The sequence below is a fragment of the Halichoeres trimaculatus genome, unplaced genomic scaffold (assembly GCF_033239565.1).
Source record: "Halichoeres trimaculatus isolate MK-OKI-2021-1 unplaced genomic scaffold, fHalTri1.1 fHalTri1_scaffold_15, whole genome shotgun sequence".
NCBI lineage: Eukaryota > Metazoa > Chordata > Actinopteri > Labriformes > Labridae > Halichoeres > Halichoeres trimaculatus.
Genome location: NW_027437193.1, coordinates 9,847,538 through 9,868,005, shown reverse-complemented (window position 1 = coordinate 9,868,005; position 20,468 = coordinate 9,847,538). Strand labels below are relative to the sequence as shown.

At 39.5% G+C, this 20,468-nt stretch overlaps 2 protein-coding genes across 3 annotated transcripts in view; one reads left to right on the top strand and one right to left on the bottom strand.

Annotated features, from left to right (window-relative positions):
• The window catches only part of tesk2 (testis associated actin remodelling kinase 2), a 34,031-nt gene extending 18,791 nt beyond the window's left edge, over positions 1-15,240 (top strand). The window contains exons 6-13 of one of the 2 annotated variants that reach the window (XM_074687917.1): positions 5,270-5,416; positions 6,672-6,754; positions 7,846-7,930; positions 8,178-8,261; positions 8,682-8,768; positions 9,881-10,019; positions 11,285-11,806; positions 12,445-15,239. In XM_074687917.1, the coding sequence (XP_074544018.1) occupies positions 5,270-5,416; positions 6,672-6,754; positions 7,846-7,930; positions 8,178-8,261; positions 8,682-8,768; positions 9,881-10,019; positions 11,285-11,806; positions 12,445-12,695 (1,398 nt within the window). In that variant the 3' untranslated portion in view covers positions 12,696-15,239. Of the gene's footprint in view, positions 1-5,269; positions 5,417-6,671; positions 6,755-7,845; positions 7,931-8,177; positions 8,262-8,681; positions 8,769-9,880; positions 10,020-11,284; positions 11,807-12,444 lie in introns of both variants that reach the window. The other variant, XM_074687918.1, reaches the window with a different exon arrangement.
• An 827-nt stretch (positions 15,241-16,067) lies between these two features.
• On the bottom strand, positions 16,068-19,319 carry LOC141803878 (uncharacterized). The gene is made up of 4 exons (XM_074687921.1): positions 18,614-19,319; positions 18,403-18,524; positions 17,951-18,062; positions 16,068-17,583 (listed from the first exon to the last, which is right to left on the bottom strand). The coding sequence occupies exons 1-4, from the start codon at positions 18,825-18,827 to the stop codon at positions 16,637-16,639; spliced, it is 1,395 nt and encodes a 464-aa protein (XP_074544022.1). The 5' UTR covers positions 18,828-19,319; the 3' UTR covers positions 16,068-16,636.
• Between the last annotated feature and the right edge of the window lie 1,149 nt (positions 19,320-20,468).

Here is a 20,468-nt window from a genome sequence, read left to right as displayed (position 1 = left end):
AATGACATAATGAGGAATAATGTTACGCCCCTTTTTTAACTTTGGACCTGATGAGGCATTAAATTAAATGAATTTAGCACAAATTTTTTTCTACATCAAGTTAGTCTTGTACGTACTGTAATGTTTCTTCTGTCTACTGTTTGTCCCATCACGTTGTGTGTGTTTGTGTGTCTCTGTGTGTGAATCTCAAAGTGAAAACCACGTGCTACTGTTTGTGTACTGTATGATTTTACTGCGTCTTTAAGGTGAACATCACGTCATCCGTGAGCACAAGACAGACGCCACGCCGGTCTGTAATTGTGGACAAACCATTAGGACTGAATGTCCTGACACTTTGGCTTGCTCCGTGTGTGTTTTTGTGTGTGTGTTTGTGTGTGGAGGAGAGCTAGAGAGAGTGAAAATTTGATACAGGCTGCTAATAAAACCCTCCAGAGATGCTTAACGTTAGGACAGACACTATTAGAGTTACAGTGAGCGATATTTTCTGGCTGCACAAAGCCTATATTTAACCTGAGTGCGTTCATCTGCGTGTGTGTGTGAGATAGAGGGAGACAGATTAGATTGCATTAGTGGTAATCATTAATTTGTCATGGAAAACAGATGATAAGCAGTTGGTGTTATTACCTTCTTAATTAAAAGGTTAGGCCTGAAGTGGTGAGGACATTTGTTTCTCAGATTGGATGAGAAATGGATGGTGGAATTTAAATGAGGATAGTGTGTGGATGCTGTATTGACCCTGCAGAGTATTTTGGATCAGTTCTACAGGACTTAAACATCTTAAATAGACTATCTCTGAACTAAAGACTGTTGGTCAGACAGCTGAATTTTTATGTTTTTAAAATTATTTTCCTCTCCTTTATAAACCAACACATTAAGAGGGAAATAAAGTGACCATGAGATACAAGTTAGAGGTTAGCTTCAGCTTTTAATTCCTCTCCTGTTGAAAGAAAAGTCTTGTCATCGCCATCGTACTCACACTCAAACTGTATGTAAACACACATACAGGACACATGCACTCATGCACATATGCTCTTCCACATAAGCAGAAATGAGCGCTGACTTCAAATGCTTATCCATGATCTTGTTGGTATTTGAATGCACCGTCAGTTGGAAAAATGTATGTAAATGTGGGCCAACAGTACAAAACATGCAATTCATCCCACTGCGGAGAAAGAACAGGCTGTTAAAGTTGTTTCCAGGCGCGTGCACATGCATGATTTCACCGCTGCAGCGCACAGTGAATGTGTTTATTGTAGCCCTGACAAACAAAGACAACAGCAACTCTGCAGCTCCATTAGAGTACTCATCCTAAAATACTAAATATACGTCTTTGCTGTTCTGAATGGATCCACGCACTGTGAAAAGAACATGTGATTCTACACTAACACACGCTGCGGTAGGTCTTTTTTTTGGCTGCAGGGTAAACAGATCCTGTTGTGTTGTGTCAGGTCCAAACTGACTGCTGTGACCCTGGTAGCAGACTCGTGCTGTTTTGTTACCTGACCCCCACTATGAGGCCGTGCTCAGAGGAAATGGAGAATTAAGTTACTGCGTGGCCCCAGGCTACCTCCAGAACCCTCCGTCAGTCCTACGCACAGACATGTGCAAACCTGCAAACAAACAGCAAGAATTAACAGGCAAATGGAAACTTTGTGAAGACGTGAAGAATCAGAGGATGTGTTGGAATCTGTAGCTCTTTGTGAGAGACCACAGCCAAGAAAATTTGTGATTTTTGGAGATGATTGTTAGTGTTGTGTTTATTGTTGAAAAAAGGCTTCGCAAAAGTTGTGCTGACAAAAACAAAAACTTAGCTCCATTGAAAACCCTCTGAAAGAAGCATGAGCTGAGTTGTGGGATAGCATGATTTCACTACAGCTAACATATAAAGGTCATAGTATGAGTATCTTCAGACACCAAAACCCAAGACACTCCTACAGCTTTAGTCAGCATCACAACAACAGCATGGCTTACTTTCATGGCTTTCTTCAAAATAACACCTGATTATTTTCAATGCATCCACAAAAAACAAGATCATGAGGGGGTATCCCACAAATCTGGCAAAACATGTTAAAATCATCAAAAAGAGTCTTGGAGGAAGGTAAAACAGGAAGCTCCTAACTTCAGAAATGTATTCTGGAAAAATTCAGGAAGAGTTTCCAGAGATCTGGCCCCAGAATTTACCAGAGTCAACTGTTTGTCAACATACTCTCTCACAATGTTTAGGTCATGTAATGTCTGATGTACCTGAAAGAAATGCTCACTCATGCAACTCACATAGGTCAGGGAAGTTTTCAGAAACAAGACTGGTGTCTCATCTTAGGTGAATCTCCTGAAATACTTCATATTAAATCAGCTTCAGTATGTGTTGTTGTAAGCTGTGCTCTGTATGCATGTTGTAGATGTTAATCTTGAGACTGTGGTTCTCAAACTTTTTTAAGCCACATGACTATTTTTACGGCATGTGAAACAGAATTTTCAACATCCTATTTTCATATTACTTCCTGCTTAACTTTAAACATGGTAAAAATGTTGCACACATTGTAATAAATGTTGAAGTGTTGGTGAAATCTGACTCAAATGCCTGGCAGTAATCAACAGATAACAGATTTGTAGCACCGTCTCCACTGCACCTTCTGTTTTTTTTTTAAACAAGATGAATCTCAATCCAGTTCATTTTATACAAATTGAATCTGCAATTATAATCCAGGTTAACACCAAGTCATGACCCACGGCAGGATTATGCTGCTGTTTGAAGCTGCTTCCTGCAGTAAACAAGGAACCTTTGTTGAGTCTTTCCAGGTTTTTTTTAACCTGAAGCACTGACAGTAATTTTCCACCAAAGCTGTAACCGGCTGTATGTTCCTCATTTCCTTAGCACCCCAGGTAATTCATGATCACAGCGAGGCATGTATACGACTAAAGCATGGGCTATGTCGAGTAATTACTGCAGTATATCAGTAACTCTCCAAATAGGATCAAGCAAATTCCAGGGGAAAATACCCTGCCTGAATAAGAGGCTTTTTGAATGTGAGTTAGTTTTAGTTGACACAGCAGGTGCACTCTTCCGCTAAACAGCATGGTTTGCATTTTTCGCCGAGTACACTTTGAACTGAAGGCTTTTTCTTATCGGTGTGATGTCTTTAATAGCTGGTGTTTTCATCCAAAATGATAAATAAAGGATGTTGGATTAGAGTCTATCTTGCCTTCAGGAGAGTCCCCCCTCCCCTCCTTCAGCAGACAACAGATGTTGAACTCTGTGGCTACTGAGGAATTTGTTGTATAAATACTTTAATCCTCTGATGTCTTGAAATGGGGTGTATGAATGTGTGTGTATGTGTGTGTGTCGGGATATTTGATGATATAAGAAGCTCAACCTTTTTGTGGGGTTGGCGTACGGGAAAGCATTGCTTCATCTTGTAATTAATAAATCCCAAGACCTTTTAGGCTTTTCAAAATAAGAGCAATGGATCATTGTAGTAGAACTCACTGACCTTTTAATAGACAGTTTCTCCGCAAGGGCAGGGTCAAAATAAAATAAGACTTATGCTTATCTTTATTTTTATATATATAACACCTTTCTGACAGTACAGCCCTAAGAGCTTCACAAAAGAAATGTTGAAATAAAAATGAAAATAAAAGAAAATGAATTCAAATAAAATAAACTGAAAAAAAGAATAAATAAAATTTTAAAAAATGAATAAAAATAAAATACATTGAAACCAAATAAAGTTAATAAAAGTAATTCTTTTTTAAAAAAAGTTACTTTTAAAACTAGAATAAAATAAATGAATTAAAATAAAATTTAGTGATTTAAATAAAAGGAAATTCATGAAAAATAAATTGAAACAAAATACAATAAACTAAATGAATATCCAATTAAATAAAATCTTGTTGATTTAGAAGAAAATAAAATAAATATATTTATATTTTTTAAGTTTTAATAAAAAAAATTGGGGTATAAATGTAGTCCAAGCCGTAAAAAAAAAAAAGAAATTAGAATAAAAGCTCAATCAAAAAAGGCAGGTCATTAATTCACTCTGAATAACTCTTAGAGGGCCTGCTGTTCTGTTTTCTGATATGCAAGACAAGTAGGGATGGGTATCTTTCACATTTGAAACGATACCAACTGCTAGGTACCGATAGACAGTACCTGGCAGTTGGTACCGGTACTTAACGGTACCACTTTTCGGTACTTTTAGGTGTTAATGTGGTATAAAATATCAATTTGTTTTTATAACAAAATATATTTTTTTTGATTTAACGTTTTTTATTCCTTAATATGTAACCTTGCAATGCTGTGTTCATGTCCAGCATGGAAAGTCACCTACTCTTCCACTTCCTCACAGCCACAAAGATGCATTTAGGTACCTACACATGGTACCTTTTGATTTTACATGAATCGGTACCCGGTACTTCTGACAGAATTCGGTCGTTACCTTTAAAAGTACCTAATTCGGTACCCATCCTTAAAGACAAGACATTGTGTTTTGTTTTGTTTTGTTTGAATATAAATACATAAAAACCTTTCTCTCATCAGTTCAGTATTTCGGGCTGAAAATATGAAACAGCAAGACTTTGATTTTGTTGAGAAAAGGAACTTTCATAGCAGAGTTACTTTTTGGGAGGGAAGTAGAAACCTCCTCCTCCTCCGTCTCCTTACTTCAGCTGCCCTGCCACAACTTAACCAGACCATCTCATTATCTTATCTCAGTACTACATCTTAACTACTACCGATCGTATAGTGTGACAGGGGATTAGCGTGTCTGTGTGTTTGCATGCAAGCAGTGAGGTCAGACAGTTTCTTCTTGATCAAAGCCGAAAGCCGGAGTAAAGGACCCTCAGATACTTTTAAACCCTCTGAGCTGATTTCTTGGCTGCCCACACGATGGTCAGACGATCCACATTCATGCACGCAGAGAACTAGCAGCTCATTCGGCCAGATTTTATTCAGCCAGTTGGTCAATACACCAGCCAGCCCCCAGGCCACCAGGCAGGCCGTCTGTGACCCAAACCACCCACCATTTGTCCTCGCTGCGAGCCAGCTGGACTGGCAGTTGCCTTGTGTCATGTAGTTTGTAGCTTTAAAGTCTTAACAAAACGAGGGGTCAGCAAGTTATCCAATAAATGAATCGGCGAAGGTATTCTATTGATCCGTTTGATGCATTACAATAAATATTTATCAGCTGCTCCATCAGATACATGCCTAAATCACTTGCTAATACTTTGTTGATGCTGATAAACTGATTTCATTTCTCTTTTTTCTCTTCAGTACATCAATGGTGGAAACCTGGAGCAGCTTCTAGACAGCAACAAACATCTGAGCTGGCCCACAAGGGTGAAACTGGCCTGTGACCTCGCCAGTGGTCTGGCCTACTTGCACTCCAAAGGCATATTCCACCGGGACCTCACCTCCAAGGTTAGCCAGGCAGGCTAATTGGTTATTGAGAGGAGAAACCAAAGCTAAGAATAGAAGAGCAGGCCTTTTAGTGTCTTTGTAGCTAAAAAGGAGCTTTGTGTTTCCTTTTGCACTCTTCACTGAGAAAAACATGAGCTGTAAAGTTTATCATGGTGTAGTCTTTTGGTTCAGGAAATCACACACTTCCATAAGTATATATACCTGGATATCAGTTCGTTTTGACAGCTTTAGATAGAAACGTTCTTAGATGTGGGTAATCTGGACACACCTAGCTGCTCTGCTATGTGCAGACCTGTCAGATAACTGCAAAGAACACACTGTTGCTGTCAGATGTGATAATTAGTACCAGGCAGCTTCTACTTTTCCAACTTGACCAGGGGCCATGTTGGCATGGATCTGGCATTGGATGGAACAGGAACAGCATGCACTCTGCTGTAAATTCATCTGGACACTGTATCCTGTTTGCTTTACTTTAGTTGTGACTCTCAGAGGACGAAGCAACTCCTGTTTTCATATTTTATTTAAGACAATGTAGTTGGTCTTCAGCCTCCCCTCTTTAATGTAAAGATTAGTCACTTTCTTTATGAAGCTGTATGTTATAATACTCTTCTTCTATTATGAAACAGTTATTTATTATGAATCCTCAAAGAAAATAAATATAGCAGACACTCAGCAGTGTATTGACAGCACAAACAGGGCAGATAAGTAAATTTTAGCCTTGATGCACATGTCTGGAAACAGACTTTCTGTGGCTGGAGTTTGAGAAACATTCACCAAAATGCTTGATGTAATGTGTGTAATATTTTTTTGAAGACCATCCATCCATCCATCCACCAATAAATCCATGTATCCATCCATGCATCAATCTAATCATCCATCCAACCGACAACCAATTCTCCATCCATCAGTTCAGAACATGTTTTGAACAAAGTTGAAAATGTCATAGTGACCCACATTTAATGAAGTATCCATGACTACTACATTCAACTTTCACTGTTTTGCTCAAAATATCAGAGGTTATGTTCTCCATCGCTCAAAACATCTTGTGCAACATTGATGCAATGTTTGTAAGTTCCCATTTTGTATAAAAGGAAGATAATTTGACAGAACAGCAAACACTTCTGAAAGCTCAGTGTATCCAGGAAGTTAAGGTTTGCTTTATAATGCTTAACTGATAATATATTTTTTCCGTCAGTGTTTCAACTTCCTCAGCACACCATAGAGTTATAAAGCTGATGTTTTTCTCTTTTTACAGAACTGTTTGATTAAATGTGATGACAATGGCTACACGGCGGTGGTGGGAGACTTTGGCCTGGCAGAAAAGATCCCCACCAATCTGTAAGGAGTTCCCCATTCATCACTGCTCTGTATACACATACCCAACGCTAGCTCTTTATTTATTCATGGACAAAAAAAGCTTCTTCTTTTCATTCAGAAATGCATCTAAAATAATGCACTAAGCTGTCACTGAACTGCAGAATAGATCTGTGAATGTGTTGTAAAAGGCTGTCACTGCACTGCAGAGGCCTCTGGTTTCTAGTAGCTTCATTACTCTGTGGCTGAGCATCAGCTGTCCTCATTAACCCCTGTAGACTCATGGGCTGTAAACAAACCTATGTGCCCAATCACCAACAGTAAACAGACCATTAGTCAGAGGCTGATGAACACGTAGCTGGATGCTGCTGGACTTGTGAAGTGACTCAAACTGAGCTTTCATGTTACTTGATTAATGTTTAACCATCCTCTTCTGTACATGTTAGGAATAAAACTGAATTAATCTATTTATGTCCTGGTAGCTGTCCACATATCACCATCTTTGGATGTTATATCTGCCCCCTAGTGGCCAAAAGTACATCATCGTGCAGTTTTATGGCAAGATGAGAAAAACCTTTGAATAAAAACATTTCAGGAGTTGACATGCTGAGATATTTTTAGAAATACTTTCAAAAACTCATTTTTCTCAACTTTTTCATAAAAGACTGACACCATGTGACTTTGATTTTTTCAGAAGTAGCAGAACTAAATTTTTCATACAATTCCACATGTTGGTATGTAAACATGAAGATGGCGTGGCTTTGTCGTGATACATCTTCTACTCCCACAAAGATTTGAGATGCCAGAGGAGGTCAAATTTTATCCACATGATAAAGATGTAAACAAACAAAATTAATAATTTAGAGTAAAAAAATACAGAAAAGTGTCAGAAAAACTTTTTGAACTCATCATTTAGAATAAAATGTGTCTGTTAAGATATGTTAAGGTTTAAGGTTTGCTCTAACAGATGCTCTCAAACTGGCTGATTTTGCAGCTCTGTTGAAGAACACTTAAGGCTAGTTAATAATAATATGACACTAATGACTTCTTTATTACCATAGAGCAAAGACATTGAACTTTTCAAAATTGTATTTGTGTGTGTTTATTTTGTGTAGCGCTGAACGAGAGAAGCTCTCAGTGGTTGGGTCACCTTTCTGGATGGCTCCTGAGGTGCTGAGAGACGAATCCTACAACGAAAAGGTAAAGTCTCCAGCCTTGACATTTCCAATCTGTAGAAAGTCATAAAAGATTGAGACTAACACACCTGAGTGTAACACGTCAGTAAACAACAAAATATTTACTGTTTAAGATTAAAGATTTATAGCCCAGGGCATTTTTGGATGAAGATGCACAAACAGGAAACAGAACCACGATTTTATGATTCTGCTGTTCACCAAGCAGCATTTTTTTTTCTCTCAGGTCTTGATGTGTGTTTTTGTGTTTTCAGGCCGATGTCTTCTCGTACGGTATAATCCTGTGTGAGATCATTGCACGGATTCAGGCTGACCCTGACTTCCTCCCGCGCACTGAGGTGACTCTCCATCCACCCGTGGTTACAATAATCCATCAGTCTTTTTGTTTGGTACACAGGCTGATCTGTTTGTGTCCCATAAGTCACACCCTGTGGGTGCAGTGGAACAATCATATGAACCAAAGTTTGTGGTACAGCCTTTTTTTAAAAACAGCCCCAGCAGATAGGAAGATATAGAAAAGTTTATTTTTTACTTCATCACACGCCTCACTTCTTGTGAAATGTCAGCAGCCGGCAGGAGTCTGTCTTAAGGATTAGTTTGACGTTAGTTTTGGCTGAAGAGTTGCAGTATGTGAAACATCTGATGACACCCCTTTCTCTAACTTTATCCCACTTTAGAAAGTAAATAGGAATTTCCTGTTTAACTTAAATGCACCCAAACCTCTTTGTGTCTCCTCTTCTACCCTGAACCTTCAACAGAACTTCGGCCTGGACTATCACACGTTCCAGCACATGGTTGGGGACTGTCCGCCTGATTTCCTCCAGCTGGCTTTCAACTGCTGCAATGTGAGTTCTCCTGTCCCATCAGTCTGTCGCATATTGTCACTTACTTTTAAAAAGAAAAAAAAAAAACAATCCTCTGTACAAACCTCTTACTATAGGATAACACTTCAGCTGTGGACAAACCTTTGCGGACAAACTTCTCCCTGTTTCCTGTTTGTTTACTTAGATTTCCTTCATTGTATTTTTAATTTCTTAAGTAACTATTAATCACTCTTTGAGGGGAAAAAGGGCCAATCTGATTATCTTTGTAATCTGATTTAGCTCTTTGGGAGGGAGAGGGAGGGGGACTTGTGTTTAATAAAAGCTGGATCAGCTCCTCCATCAGCTTTTCAAAGTACAACATTTATTTGTTCTACAATTAATCAGAACATTAAGTATGAAAACAGAATCAAAAGCTTTTTGAATGAGGTTTGACCACAACAGTTAACACACATTCTGTAAATGTATGAGATGTGATTTTTATTCTCAAACATAATAATAAAGACAAAGGATGAGGGTTTTTAAGGTTTTGGAGCACCCTGCTGATTAATCCTATCCTGGATCCCTCTAGCTCCTCTCATCCTTGTCTCTTGTCTTTTATCATCCCTCCCTGTACCATTTCTCATTCTGTTTCCAGGTCATAAGAAGTACTTGATTTATAATTTTTCAGTCTGGTTTGGCTTTTTTTCAATTTTCTTTTTCTACCTCTTAATTTTCTCCTTCATTAATCTTTAGCTTCAGGCCCTAAATTAATCTATCTCCTCTCACTTTTTGAAAATGGATTATTTTATCCCATATCTGAGAAACTCTTTAGCCCAGTTTCTTTTTATAATCCAGCAGTTTTGTGTAGCGGTGCAGCTTTCAGATTTGTTTGTTTTCTTTATATAAAGTCCTCTAAGCAATCTCTGCTTCAGCTAAAAACCAAAGAAGTGAATCTCAGGAGGAAGATCATGTTATGTTTATGGGAACATCAACTGCTGTCTTGTTTGTTTATGTAAATCAACTTCATGTGTTTTTCCTGGTAGTGAGTTTTTTTTCCTCCCCCCCTGATCATTTTGCTTTGATTTTTCTCAATTTTAACTCTAAAAACCACTTTCATCTCTCTTTCTATCTCTGTTTTACTTCATCCCTCACAGATGGACCCAAAACTCCGTCCATCCTGCGCAGAAATCGTGAGGCACCTGGAGGAGATTCTTGTACGTCTTAAAATTGAAGAGTTGGTGCACGAATGTGTCCCACTGAGTGTGGAAAACGATAAGAAGAACACAGCTAAAGGTATCACAACCCATCACTTTCACTGCCACTGAGGGAGCCACTTAGCTCAGTGATATTTTACACGTTATTCTAATCAGTGATAGAAACTTTCCTCCACTCCACACTTCATTCCTCCTCTTAAGCCCACTGTTGATTCAGTGTTTGTCCACTCTCTAATCTTCACACTGAACTCATCATCACAAAACCAGGAGTGACAAAGTCAGACTCTTACTTCAAGAATGAACCCCACTTATGTACAAGTTTAGATATGAGTTAACAACAGTCTGTCAGTCCCACACTTCAAAGAGTCCTCAGTTCCTGATAATGAGATAAATTTCACCCTGTCTTAAGAAGGAAACTGGTCAGAGATCAAGACTCCTATAATGAGATACTTGATCCATGCAGGCCCATGTTTCACTTCTAATTTGGTCGAGCGTACAGCTGCCTGCTGAGAGCAGCGTGGAGTCAGGAGGCTGTGATGTTTTTGTTTGGCCGAGCCAAGCAGCTCCTTCCTCTCCATTTCGCAGCGTAGGAACAAGAACAGTGTAAACATTTGATAAAACAAGATGCAGGAGAGATTAATACAAGCTGCACTTGTTGTGTTGTAACCGTTGATGAAAAAGCAGATGTTTTAAAACACAGTCATGGTTTGTTGACAGTTGAGTGATCTTATTATGTAGAGAACACAGCTCTGATCTGACAGCTCTCACTCCTCGTCTGCTGCACAAACTTCTTCCCTCCCTGCTTCCTCCTCCTGCTCGCTCCATTTTACCCTGATAACATCGACATTTCCTGCAAACCAGGATGAACCTCGTTGAAGGAAATATTTCTGTTGCATAACAATTTTTAATCTAAATATTTTAATAGACCAGCTTTTGTGGTCCTCATGAGTCTAAGCACTTACTGCAGACATTTCCTGGCACATGTCAGATCTGTTACTTTATGAGTTGGAAATTAAAACAGTTTATGAAAGGATGTTTTCAGGTGAGCTCATTTGTTTATATGTATCATCTTTTACTGCTGCAGTAATAAAAGCTCTGACCACACTAAGGGGGATATTTCTGTGTATTAATACTCACAACACTCATCCGGTAGCCCTGGCAATGTTTGAGGAACTCTGGATTGAGCCTGTGCTGCCTCCTGCTGGTTACCTTAGGCTGTCTCTGTACCATCCGAACACAAACAACAGGGAATCTTAGGAGGAGTTGCACACATTTTCACACTTAGTTGATATCTTTATGAAAACTTATGCAATATATTTAACTGTGATTTATTTTTCTTCAAAGGTGATAAGATCCAGGGTTTCAAGCGGCTGAACCCTCTTGGTTTCCAGGATGATAAAATCCCACCAAAATCCCCACGCCCCCGTCGAAACATCTGGCTCAGCCGTAGCCAATCAGACATCTTTTCCTGCAAACCAGGAAGAAAAGTCAACGTCCAGGACCCGTACTACAACCCACCCATCAATCAGCGTGCCTCCAAAGCCCATAAAATCAACCCCTTCACTGCCCGAGAGGACCTGTGCGGAGGAAAGATCAAGTTCTTCGACGTGCCGAGCAAATCGGTCTTCTCTCTGGTTTTCGACCTCCACTCTCCTCCAGGGAGCGCATTCAGTAACCAGCCGTCTTCTCATGGAGCGGGAGGAGCCGGGCAGGAGGCGTCGTACTGCTGGCAGCAGCTTCCAGGAAGACAGTGTCACTCTTTACCGGTGTCTCCACAGCTGCCCCGCTCCGAGGTCTTTAACCTGGCTGCAGCTGTGGGCCCCAACAATAACGGCTCTGTTACCTATAACTCCACGATGCTGCCAGGTGAGCTGAGGAAGACCACCCCTCAAATAAATGTCACATGATTTAACTCTGTTTTTCTCCATCTCTCCCTTATTACCTCTCCCAAGGAGGTTATGTTTTTGGGAGAGTTTGTCTGTTTGTCTGTAAACAACATAACTCAAAAAGTTACAAATGGATCTCAATGAAATTTTCAGAAAATGTTCAAAATGGGATAAGGAAGTAGTGATTAAATTTTGGAGGTGATCTAAATCACGGTCTGGATCCAGGATTCTTTTAAAGGATTCTTTATCATTGTGAGATAGGGCTGTTTTCACCATATGTGTATATAACTCCACGATAAATGGTCGCCATAATTTCTGACAGATTTCTGGCAATATTCTGGATACCAAGATCCGGAATATGAAATATGTATAATATATAATTTTCAACACTGTCAGGTAACAAATTACCGTACAAACCTGCAGCTAACACCAAATTATTAGCAGACAGTCTGCTGAAAGGGAGTATAACATTAAAGTAGGACTTGGCAGAGGTCTGTGCTCTCTGAGTGCTTTTCTAGTTTGTTTTACGTGAGATAGTTAAAACTTTTGACTTGGCACAACTTCAGATTAATGCTAATCAACAGTATTTGACAATAATGATCTTGCTTTGACCTCCAGGCCTGACAAAAGCACCTCTAAGCAGCTGGGCGAAGAAGTACATGGTCGTCGAGATCCCACCTTACTGCGGGCAGAGAGGAGGGGAGGAGGACGGAGAGGTGGAAGGGAGGAAAGAGGATGACGTGTTCGGGGACAGCTGGTCTCCGATGGTTCCCAGCAGTGAAAGAGACAGTGGGGAGGCGATGGACTGCTCCAGCAGCCTGGAGGAAGAGGAGGAACGAGAGAGAAGCACGGACAACTGCTCCATGTAACACGTGGAGACCCACACACTCACATCAACTTCTAGAGGCAGCGAGGAGGTGAAGGGGGAGAGGGATTTTGACTTTAAAGGAGGAGATGGAGACAGAAGGAGATAGTTTTTCAAAGTCGACTGATGGACTTGGTGCATTTCAAAGACTGTAGAAAATAAGATGTAAAAAGAAAAGAGAGCACTTGATTTTTACCTTTCAGGTGAATGTATCTCGTGGATTCATAAACCAAGCACACCTGATGTAGAGAGATTTTGTCGCACAGGTGTGATGGAAAAAAAAAGCACACAAACAGAGCTTCTGTCCACACTTTGGACACTCTGCATAGAGATTATTTTTTTGAAAAGGTTGTTTATATTTCATCTTGTGACATGATGTAGATTATTTTCCTTTAAAGTTTCTTTTATTGAGCGTCTTGTTTGTTAAGAGAGGGGGCTGAGGATCCCTTGTGTCGTGTTTGTGAGTGTTTAAAATCAACCCTTATGTGTTTTGATACTTTTTCTTGATTTTCTTAATTAGATAAATGTTTCTACTAAATCAAAAACTATCCAATATTTTCTAAATAACAACAGTGTCAGGAAATCTGTATGAGGAAATCAGAGGTATTTTTTGAATAATTCAGTGCCTGAAACAGCAGTAATGAGACAAACCCTAAGCAAAACCCTTCAGATGGAAATCTGCCCAGCAACAGTGACTTTGATTTGTGCAGGACTCTGTTTAGTCCATTTAACTAAACATTCTTAAAGTCCTGAGTTTTTGTCTTAAAAAGTCAGCACACTTGTATCCAGGAGTGGCCGCTCGAACTCAACTCTGTCGACGATGAAATGATGAAAATGAAGCTCTTGGAGTTAAAGCTACAGGACACAACAAGAGAGTATCTCACAGAAAGTGCAGCTTTAACAAACAATGAGTGAGTAGAGGTTTAACATTTTACAATATTTTCTTTATATGTGTCCTTTGAGAGTTGCCAAAAGTTGAAGTGATTCTGGTGCTGAGATGACGAGTGTTTTCAGCTACACGGTTTGTTCATCTCTTACAAAATCAGTCAAATTCAGAGTGTGTGGACCACTTAACCAGGTGAAGTCACAACTTCCCAGAAAAAAAGAGCTTTTGTTACACCAACACGGCCGTAATTTTATACTTTAACTTAGCTCTTGCTGTATTTCGAAGGATAAGATCAGAAGAGCAGCCTGCTGCCTGCACCAAAAGGAGGAACGTTGAACTTCTAGTGAAGTTTAGAGTTTTCATAAATAACTGAATACTCAGTGTTTTAGTACATTAGCATTCCATTGTCACAAGTCATGTTTCTAAACTTGTGAAGACAGAGAAAGAGTCTTTTTGCAGCTGCTGTCTGTCCTCAGCAGTTGAGTAAAACTTCACAGAATGAGTCACGTTCCTCTTTGTGCTGCAGTCACCTGGCTTACCTTCTGAAATCCCTTGGTTAGTTTTAGATCAACCAAAATCTGAAGTAGATGAATCTTTTCTGTTAATTTCCTGGTTAGTTTTGTTGAAGTGTACCTCTTTCATCTGATAGATTCACAGATTTATTCTTGTTAATGGACGTCTTTTTTCATGTCATATTACAAACTCATTCTCCAAATATGAATCTCTTTAATCACGTGAGTGCCCGTAATCCTCCCTCACTGAAATCAAAGTGAACCTGGTTCATATAAGCACACTGTTGAACTTCACAGACCTGGAAACTTAAAAGAGAGATGAACTAACATTCTTGTGACGTGATGATCTCTGAATTCTTTTCATTCACACGTGCCTGATATTGAGTCTTGTGATGCCTGTCGATGTGAGAAAATGAAACATCAGTGTGAGGTGTGGTGGTGTTAAAAAATACCTACAGGATATTTGATTAATCACTAAAAGCTGTGGAAAAAATTATAATCAAGCTGCAATATTTTCCTTTCAGTGTGAAGCTAAAGTTCTCCCAAGATTTTTGGAGACATTTCTTTTTATTCTTGTTGGAAATTTGGTCTTAAATCAGTTGCAATGACATCTTCTCACCACAGGTGCCGCCAAAGGCAACAAAACAAGTCTGAAAGATTGCGACCTTAAATTGTGGTGTGTGAGATTTTCAAACACACTCCAGCGTATGTCTGAATTTGACGTGTAGAGGTGAGATTTGTTTCCCCTTAGTTTTATTGTGAAAGTTTAAAACCAACTGTGTCTGTGTCACTAAATGACTGTTATTAAAATTAGGTTCATATTCCTTAAAGATGAACCATCTTTGCCTCTGCTCCAGCACTTCTTCATAACACTTCTGCTGATTCCTTCATTGTAATTAACACGCTCTCATTCATGGATCTCCTTTAAACTCCTGAGCTCTACCTTTCTATGCAACCAATGCAACTTTTCTGAGGCTGTATCACAGTTGAAACGTTTTAATCTGATATTTATGAGAACACTTTTTAATGTCTTACATTTGTATATTTCTGTATATAGTCTGTGTTACCTTCCCTGATGAAAACAGGTTGAGATGTTTTTTTTTTTTTGCTGATTGAATAACAAAGCTGTCCTTGTGAGAAACTTCTTTGTGTTTGTCTCTTTGTTCTCAGAAAACCTCATACTTAAAAAAACCCACTTTATTCTTCTACAGTTCACTTCTTGCAACCTTAAACCTATGAGATATGAATTTTTGTAAAACTGCCTCACATTTATTTATTAAAATGCAACATTACCCTGCTTACTTGGCAGTGATGAATACTAAACTCTGATTGGTTGAAACCAATCAGAGTTGCTTCATTCTGGACAGTCAGAGCAACACCCTAGACAACCAGATGACACACAACGTATCTGCAGAATGGAGCCCGACACATCTGTAAAGTTTAAGATTTCACCTCTAGCTTTAAAATTTTTGGCAAAAGAGTTTGTTTCCAACAGCCTCAGGAAACAACATGTAGGATATTATTGTCAAAATGAAAATTTAAATGAAAAGGTAAAAAAACACACAAGATAGCCATTTTAAAATGTAGTATTTAGTAGTATGTAGTATAGTCGGGCTCTGATATTGTGAATTACGTTCAGAGCAGCCTCATATCTAGGCTACCTGTAGTACATGATCACAAGTAAAGGACTTTGGTACAGGAGAGCATGGAGAATAATCATCGTAGAAAACTCAAATCTACGATCAGGACTCCAAAGCATCAGATATTCAATACTGAAAAATTGGACCCCAACCCGGGGACAAATATGCTGATTATCCCTTACTTTTGTTGTTGCTCTCCATTTATTATCCCTCTGTATTATTTATCATCCTTTCCCGACAGTGTTATGTGGCCCGCTCCCCCATCAGGATTTCACTTCACACAATAACTCAAAATAAAAATTGACTTTAATTTCTTGATCTCTAACATAAAAAAAACAGTCGTTTAAATGTCAGTCTTGAACGAGAAATCTTTTAATATGTCTGTTTTTCCATATCATAACACTGCGACATTGTTGGGTGAAGACAGATTTCAAGTGAGTAAAAAACAGCAATGGTCACATGACAGGAAGATGCAGGTTCACAGATCATTCTTATAGTTTTTAATCTTTTGACATGAGTGTGGACCTTTTGGTTTTGCTGTAAGAGCTCACTCTTACTGACCGTGTATCAAACCGTTTCCTGACTTCAGAAACATTGTACCTGTATTTGAGTGCTTGGCAGTCATGGGGTTTACATTAAACTAGAGGCCTATCTATTTGCTGCCTCTGCGACCTGGACCCGGACAGGCAGTGGAAGATGGTGGTATGGTATGGGAGTAAAAAATGCAAGACACAACATAATCAAAGAGGTCAAACTTACACACTGATATGGCTCTTATAGATAAATTCTGGCTGTTTGTCTGATTATTTGAGACTGGTCTAAGTGTACTAGACTTAAAGTGAATTTTTTGAAACCATGAGTTTTTAGCATCTTAAATCAGGAACTCGACATGTTACATTGAGTGTTGTCAGTGTGCTGTTTTCTGATGAGACTTGAGACTGGATCTCTGAGTGAAGCACTTCCCACACAGTGAGCACTCGTGCGGCTTCTCTCCGCTGTGCACCACTGCGTGTCTGATGAGGTTGCACTGTTTGGCGAAGCTCCTGCCGCACAGTTTGCAGCTGTACGGTCTCTCCCCAGTGTGACTCCTCAGGTGCTCTTTGAGCTGACAGTGTTTTAAGAATGTTTTGAGGCAGTATGTGCAGCTGAACTTCTTCTCCTTGAAGACCGACCTCCACGGTGTCCTCATCCTCCTCGACATCACCACGCCATTTCGACTGGGCACCAAAGAAGAGGTGTGAGCTGAAGCGTTGGGCGTCAAATCCTCATTTTGGTGCCCCGTGTGAGGCAAAGAGTCTGGGTATGGGTGCTGTGGTAGCTCTGCAATGGAGCAGTGACTGAACTGAGTTGAAGCATCATAACCTTCGTGCTGTGGTCTCCTGGATCCAAACATCCTGTTACGTCTTTTCACTCTTGCTGCACTCAAAGCAGCTGACTGTGATTCCTCCAAAGCTTGAATCTGAGGCACAATGTGCTCCAAATTTAACCCACTCTGAGACGGAAAAACTGAAGAAAGTTGCTGCCCTGCATATGAAGAGCTTGTGTCTGCAGCATCCGTCCACTGATCTGACCTCCACAGCTGTCCGTTACCATCACCTGTCACAAAGTTTTCTTCTGAAACAAGAGGATCTCCACTCTCATCTTGCTCCTCCTCTGTCTCGTGTTTCACCCTGAGCTCGGTCTCATTTTGATCTGTACTGAGCTGCTGGTCTTGGAAAGTGTTGTAGTCACTTGTTGGGGACATTTGAGATCCAGAGTCGTCTCGGTTCTCAGCAGAGTGATGAAGCTGCTCAAAGTCTTCAGTCGGGGTAGGGTGGGATGCTTGGAAACATGGCGGCCGCACTGCTTCAGAGTCTAAAGAAAGGGGAAGACCCACATTATCCTCAAGTCTTGAAACTTCAAAGGTGTAGTTAAAAAATTTCTTCAAATCAAAAAAATTGCTGCCAAACTAGATACGCAAGTTAAGTTTCCTAAATAATTCAACGCCACTACCTTCACAATTTAGCACCTGAAATACAAAATTGAGTAATTAACCAACAGTATAGATATATTGAAAATTTGAATGTAATTTGTCTTATTAGTATAGCAACATACATTGTTTGTGTGCATCTAAAACCCAGAATGTGTCCAAAACCATTGACTTAATCTCTTTACCCATTAAGTCTAAACAGCATTTAACTATTTTAAGTGAAGCTGAAGCGTAACGTGACGAAAAACTCACTTGTTTTGTCCCCTGGGTGGTTTTTCCACATCTCCTCCTCTGCACACTCCACCTTGATCAGTATGTGTTCAGCTTCAGCAGCAGCAGGCTCCATGTCTGCACACTGCAACACCTGCACCAACATCAACAACACAGAAAGCATGAACTTTAATTGCATATTCAAAGAAATCAACAAAAAGAATCAAATACTTTCTGACTCCAACAAACAGATGGGATGATCATTAAGTAAACAACAGGGCTTGTGCCAATTCCAGCAACATTGGTGTCAGTTTCTGTGTTTAAAATGCTGTAAAGTGGACTTTTTTGGGGCTCCAGGGGTTGATGAAACAACACAAATCACTTAAAAGCACATGATTTAACCTTGTTGATGATTTTTTTTCCATGCAAATTATCAATAAATCATTGAAAAAGAAAATATCAGGTAACCACAGTCATATTTAAAGTATTCATACCTGCTGGGGTTGATTTTCAGCCTCAGACTCATTCTGTCTGTCCCAGTCTAAACTCCGTGTTTCTTTATTCACTGCTACTCTGACTAAAGGGGAGAATCTGTCTGCTGCTGGAGGATAAAACACTAAAAAAGAAGAACAAAAACAAACACGGCTCAACATTTTGTAAACAAAGAGCTGTCAACCTTCCCCCACATATCATCCTACTCCTCACCTCTCCTCCTGGCTCTTATCCTGCTCCTCCTTAGCTCGGCCTCCATCACCTCACATTTCCTCCGCAGCAGGTCGATGTCCCTCCGGCTCTGGCTCACCTCCAGCCGGAGCACCGCGCAGCAATCATCCACTCGCCGGTTTATTTCAGCCCCTGCTGCCTTAGCCAATATGTCCATGACGGAGAGGAGCTGGCTGTGGAAGCTGCTGTTTTCCATTTCTTCAACGGTTGTGACCTCAGTATCAAACGAAAATTTCACAACATTCACCTGTGTGCGCGTTTCTGGACCGTATGTCGCTCACTTGCTGGAAATATGTCTGTAAACAGCTGGTAGACCCGTATTTTCATCACTTCAGGGTATTGAGCATTTGTGTACACGGATTTCCTCTGGTGGAAGGTTGGCCAAAGGGTTGTTCGTTTTTTACCCCACCACAGTTCAGTCGGGCGGACTCACTTCTTCTCCGCTGGTTTAAAGTGATTTTTTTTTCCAACTTTCTACACAAGTCTCTCTCATATCAAATAAAAACAACTGTTTCGAAATGTGTCTGTGTCATTTTGACGTATATAGAGTTGTCAATCTATCATTATTTGAGCTACAACGGGACGTACTGGAATCAAAAACGAGACTACTAGAGCAGTCCCTGCACACAGGCTGCTGGTGACGTTTAATTACCGTAAGTATACTAATACACCTGCATAGTGATTTATTCCTTCCGCCCTGGATTCACGGTGTATTCCATATGGTGTATTCAGGTGACTTCAAATGTGAAAGAGTCCTGCTGTTCTCGTAATCAAACAATAACTAATTAGATATTACAATAATTATAATTATAATTATAGTTAGAAACAGAAACAGTTCCTAAAACTACAAATAATTCCCACCATCTTTAGAGACACAAGTACACCAAATTAAAAAAAACAAAAACAAATTTTCATAATATGTATCCCAGTCACAAGTTTTTTTAGCTTCAACAGCACATTTATATTCAATTAACTTTTAATTGACCTAACCTTGCACCATTACTGATTACAAAAAAATACACGGGTACATTTTTTTCACTCATTTTGTTGTACCATATATGATCAAAACATTTTCAATCACTATTTTAAAACTCTTGAGATTAGTTTTTGCTGGGGTTTGACAAGAAAATTCTTACTCTGCTATGTTCCAACATATCACCCAAAAATGTTTTTCTCAGTTGCTTTGGTTCATTTCTCTGATCAGAATTGAAATTCTCATAATTCAATCAAGTGCTCAAATGTTCAACTGTTCATTTTGAAAAAGAGACTGGCTTTAGCAGGTAATCCATGGTGTTTTGCTATTTGTGCCAACTGTTTTGAGAAATGCACTTACTGTTTTGCAAATGGCGATGGATGAGTGGAGAAATGTTCCAAAGCAACTAAGAAAAACTGTTACGGTGCTGCATTTTAGTTTTCAAAAAAATTCTTGAGATTTGAGGCTTTATTTTATAAGTATATTTATTTATTTATTTTTTTTAGGATTTATGTGTCCTAAGTAACTTGTTACCTCTAGTTAGCCAGATGTTTTCTGTGGCTCTGTGTTAAGTAAAAGATGTACTTCATTGTAGTGACTGCAGTGCTGTCAGTCCCTATCAAGTAATTTCTATTTTAGTTTTAGTTTCTGTTGTGGTTGAAGACTTTATGATAATTTCAGCTAGTTGCAGTAAGTATTAGGTTAAAGCATACTGTAGGGGTTTTCTTCAGAGCCTTTTCTACAGTTTGTTTTACTTCTGCATTACAAACTGACACTGAGTACCACCGTGGTTTGTAGAGGTTAGTGTAGGTGTGCAGGCGTTAATACACAGCCTAGACAGGTAATGAGTTTAACCGGCCTGAT